The sequence below is a fragment of the Cucurbita moschata genome, unplaced genomic scaffold (genome assembly GCF_002738365.1).
Source record: "Cucurbita moschata cultivar Rifu unplaced genomic scaffold, Cmos_1.0 Cmo_Scf00073, whole genome shotgun sequence".
NCBI classification, from domain to species: domain Eukaryota; kingdom Viridiplantae; phylum Streptophyta; class Magnoliopsida; order Cucurbitales; family Cucurbitaceae; genus Cucurbita; species Cucurbita moschata.
Window position 1 is genome coordinate 50,827 of NW_019268589.1, and position 5,098 is coordinate 55,924.

General features: G+C 38.3%; 1 protein-coding gene across 2 annotated transcripts in view; it reads left to right on the forward strand.

Moving 5' to 3' along the window:
• The first annotated feature begins 3,390 nt into the window (after positions 1–3,390).
• LOC111438342 (probable Histone-lysine N-methyltransferase ATXR5) overlaps positions 3,391–5,098 on the forward strand; it is a 4,455-nt gene continuing 2,747 nt past the window's right edge. Inside the window, exons 1-2 of one of the 2 annotated variants that reach the window (XM_023076245.1) lie at positions 3,391–3,958; positions 4,081–4,161. In XM_023076245.1, coding sequence (XP_022932013.1) covers positions 3,598–3,958; positions 4,081–4,161 — 442 coding nt within the window. In that variant the 5' untranslated portion in view covers positions 3,391–3,597. The remainder of the gene's footprint in view (positions 3,959–4,080; positions 4,162–5,098) is intronic. The other variant, XM_023076244.1, reaches the window with a different exon arrangement.

Sequence of the window (5,098 nt, forward strand, 5' to 3'; positions counted from 1 at the left end):
GGAATCACGACTCTCCACAATGGCATGATATTGTCCACTTTGAGCATAAGCTCTCGTGGCTTTTCTTTGTACTCTCCCAAAAGGCCTCGTACCAATGGAGATGTATTCCTTTACTTACAAACCCATGATCCCTAAATCAGTCAATGTGGGACTCACTCCCAACAATCCTCAACAGTATTCTCGTGAGCCATACAGCTTAAGAGCTTGGCTACTTCTGCTACAAATTCTAATTCATTTATTGATGAACTGATTACTGGTTGCTTTTTTAGAACTTCATAAGATATCAGCCCCACTTATCATGAATACATAGCCGATCATACTTTTTTTGAACTTCTTCATCATCATTCTCGGTAAAAATCAAACCATCCACATGCAAACTTACAACTATAATTCTCTTCTCCTCCATTTTTTTCGAATCCTTGTGGTTGTTCAACAAAAACATCTTCAGTTAATTCTTCATGTAATGTAAGAAGGCAGATTTGACATCTAACCGGTAAATGGACCATTCATGACGAGAAACTACACTAATGACCAATCTGAAAGTCAGCTATAGAAGAATACACCTCCTTGTAATCTAATCCATGTTCTTGAGTATATCCTCGAACCACCAATCATGCTTTATGCTTGTTGACATCTCCTTTCTCGTCACACTTCGTTTCGAAGATCTATGTTAAATACCATGTTCTGTTTCTTTCTAAAGCTTCAATTTTTTTCTTTCACGTCGCTCCTCCAAATTTGATTCCTTTATCATCTCCACTACTAAAAGTAAGGTATAGTTCACACTAAAAGTAAGGTCGTCATCTTCTTCAACATTGACCTCATTATCATTTCAAACTAATTCAACGACACCCTTTTGTTGAGGTGAATACGAGGTTGTAAGTTGCATTCTTATCCCATTTTTAGCACAAAAAATTAAAAGTTCTCCCCCACGATAAGAGGTTGTAAGTCTCTCTTGCCTCACGTGTAGTGTCTCAAATTCCTTCCTCAATGCCTGTAATTGAGCTCGTGTAACTTACGTTGAACCCTTGATATTTATTCTTATAGAGTTCCCGTATGGTCTGTAATAGCCCAAAAATAAATAGGTAAATAAACAAATAAAAATTAATACTTCACTCCCATCTACATTTCTCCAATAATCCCTCTTGTCATACATTTCTTCAGTAATCTCTCATCAACCCACCTCACAGTTACAGATAAATGAAACTAAAATGAAAAATGCCAGATTTTTTTAGAAAACAGAAATGCCTCACATCATATTTATAGGAGATGGATTTACAGTAGATGACCAAGATTTACCTGGGAGAGAGATTTGAGATTTCCAGTTATATCTCAGATCTCCTTTTATTTTATCCAATTATTTAGTTTTATTTAGCAATTTACATGTTAAAAAAATAGAATCCATAAAATTGGCCAAAAGTAATTGAATTGAAAAGGTAACAAACAAAAATAAAAGGAAAGGTTTAAGCCCTATCTGAATTCCATTTTTGCAAAAATAATTACAGACAGAAAACAAAAAGGTTCCCGTTTAGTTTTACCTGCAGGATACGATCATTTTGTTTTACATAATGTTGTTGTGGCGGTCACTAGTTCTAACGGGTGTCTGGCTTAAGGAGCTCCCAGAGTATGCTCGTCCGACAAGGAAAGTGGCCCAGCGGTGTGCGAACTGACTGGTGAGTTCATACTTGCACGTATGGGCTATGTGTAGAGTATATGGTACACATCCAAGTTACCCGTTAGGACAGTATCGTAGGAAAATAGATTGAACGGATAGGTTTCGTCATTGCATTCGCATGTTCTTGCATATAACCCTCAATAGTGGAGTCACTTACTGAGTATTTCTTTAAATACTCAAGCCATGTGCTACTACATTTTTCAGGTTAAAGCAAGACATTCCTGTACGGCTGACGACGACATCGCAATTCGAGACCATGGCACATGCATAGGGTATTGGTATTTAGTTTCTTAGACTTAGGCTAGAATAGGATGTTTTTAATTTAAATGTTTATTTACTTTATTTAGCCTTTTGTTGTATAGTTTTAAAGGTCAGTCCATGGCGGTGTTTTAATAGAAAGATTATGTTTTATGGAATTTAAATGAAGTCTTCCGCATTCAATGCTTATGGTACGTATACAGTAGCGACCTTAAATTAAATAGAAAATTTCGAGTCTTTACATCTCTCTTGAGAACCGTTTCAAGAATGGAACGATTCAGTGCCCGAAAAAGATAATTCTTTGTTTTCATGTCCTTAAGCTTCTACTCATCAAGTTGATGCTGCTGCATATATGTTAATGTCGTTTTTAAAGGTGCAATTGAGGTTCTTATTTCCACCAAACTCCAATATTCTATTGATCGTCGAAAATTTTCCATCAGCATTGCCCAATGAACTTAGTAACTATCGAATTTCGGGATTGAAAATTGCACAAACATATTTTTTTTTATTGCCGTCGCTCTTTAGGCTTTATCGAGCCTATGATACGCTCTCATACCAAAATGTCATAATAGAAAATAGTTGCTTATAAATTACTTGGCTGATATTCAACAAATGTCAATTAATTATAAGAAACACAGTCTTGTAAAACTAGAAGACTTGTTCTAAAGAATTATTCAAACTTATCCAATAAATTTAATTTTTGAAAAATAAGTTTAGTCAGTGAATTGATATTTTTTAGTTAGGTCAACCCAACCAACACGAAAATAGGATTACAGTGGAACCCAAAACTTAAGAATATTTCATACTCATAAGGGATGCATTGTAACGGTATGATATTTGAATTTTTTGAAATTTTAGTTATTAATGCAATATGTACGTAAGTATGATTTTTGAAATAATTAAAAAAAACAAAGAACCCACAATCTAACCGAACTTGAAAATAGAGAGTTGGGTTGGGTCGTAGGCTCTACTCGAGTTTTTCAGGTTGGTTGTGTTGACGCAACCTAATCGAACTTAGAAATAGAGGGTTGAATTGGGTCGTAAACTCTACCCAAGTTGGTTGACACAAATTAACCGAACTTAGAAATAGAGGGTTCAATTGGGTCATAAACTCTACCCAAGTTGGTTGACACAACCTAACCGAACTTAGAAATAGTGGGTTCAATTGGGTCATAACTCTACTCAAGTTGGTTGCCACAACCTAACCGAACTTAGAAATAGAGAGTTCAATTGGGTCGTAAACTCTACCCAAGTTATTTTAGGTGGGTTGAGTTGACGCAATTTAACCGAACTTAAAAATAGAGAGTTGAGTTGGGTCGAGTCGAGTCGTAAATCGTAAACTCTACTCGAATTGTTTCAAGTTGGTTAAGTCGACCCGAACAAGGCCCGGTTGTTGGATTTGGGCATCAAATTCCGTGCGCACCACAAGGCGTATAATAGAGCAATCCAATGGAAGTGTTCCACCTCAGCGCAACGTTGCGGGCACTCCCCTTTCGCCGTAGAGGTCATTTCGGGAAGACAGAGAGCTAACAAATTCCGCCATTATCGTCTTCCTCCATGCACCTTTCTGCACACCCACACCAGAGCTCCCTACACCAATCCGTTCTCCTCCCTTCCGTCTTTTATCCTCTCCCAATTCTGCCTATTGCGAATCTCTCCTCTTCCTCATGACTCCGGCTTTCTCCTCCTCCTCCGCCACCGCCGCCTCCTCCCAGCGTCTTATCCGCTGCAGCGCCTCGCTCCGTCGGACACACGCTCCGCACCGACCTTCCTCGACATCCCCTCCGCCGAGGAAGCTGAAGCCAATGGCGGAGGTAATGGCCAAGGCCAAGCATGTGGTTCTCGAACGGGACGATTACGATGACGTCAGGTGCGAGGAATGTGGCTCCGGCGACCGGGATGATGAGCTGCTGTTGTGCGACAAATGCGACAAGGGGTTTCATATGAAATGTGTTAGTCCGATCGTCGTTAGGGTCCCGATTGGATCCTGGCTTTGCCCCAAATGCTGTGGCCAAAGAAGAGTAAGAAGTAAGGATGCTCACGAATTCGTTGATTCTCCCATTTTCTGTGAATTTCTTGGAGTCTGTAATTTTCGGAATGTCATTGTGTTGTTCCGATTCCTTTCTTCATTCTTTTTGTTTCGCTTGTAGGCTTTTCTCAGAAGAAGATTATCGATTTTTTCAGAATTCAGAAATGTAATGACGAAGAAGCCCCATATCTGTCTGCTCAAGGTAAATTCTTCACTACAGTATTCAAAATTGATATCATATTATGTCTGCCTCATAATCTTGGTCATGATCGTGGCCCTTCTGGTATTCATTCTTATATTTTATGCTATTGTCCTCAGAAAATGCTTTAGAATTTCAAGCATTATATAACATAGTGGAACTACTGGCAAATGAGTTTTTATTTTCAATAATGTGGGGCAATGTTATGATATGCTTTATACAAATCTGCTTAATTATCATGCTTGATGTATACATTATTCCTTCTCAACCAATTTTAGCTGTTTAGTTTACTGCTACAGATGTGATTCTTGAAGTGAAATTCTATGAGATCCTGATGAAATCGAAAGAGAAGAAAAATCATCTCATATTTTTCCTTATACTTCATTAAATGATCGAGTTGTGAGGCATAAAAATTCTTAGTGGAGATCAATGAGCCTTTACCTATCAAGGAGTTAACATAATTCTTGTGGTTTCTTGAAATCTAGTTGCTTGATAAGGATACATGCTAAATGTTTATTCTCTATAAGACGTGTGTGAGAGCTAGCATTTCAGATAAGATAATTACGGAAAGTACAAATAAAATCTTGTGACATATATTTGGGATGTCATACTCATATCATATATTTGACAACCATACTTGATTTTGTAAGAACATTTATAGATATTACTGAGCATTATATGTGACAACATACTGTAACAGTCCAAGCCCACCGCTAGCAGATATTGTGATATTTGGGTTTTTCCTTTCAGGCTTCCCCTCATGGTTTTTAAAACGTGTCTACTAGGAAGGAAGTTTCCACGCCCTTATAAAGAATATTTCGTTCTCCTCCCCAACCGATGTGAAATCTCACAATCCACTTCCCTTTAGGGCCTATCATTCTCGTTGACACTCGTTCCCTTCTCCAATCAATGTGGGACACCCCCCCCCCCCCCCCCCCCC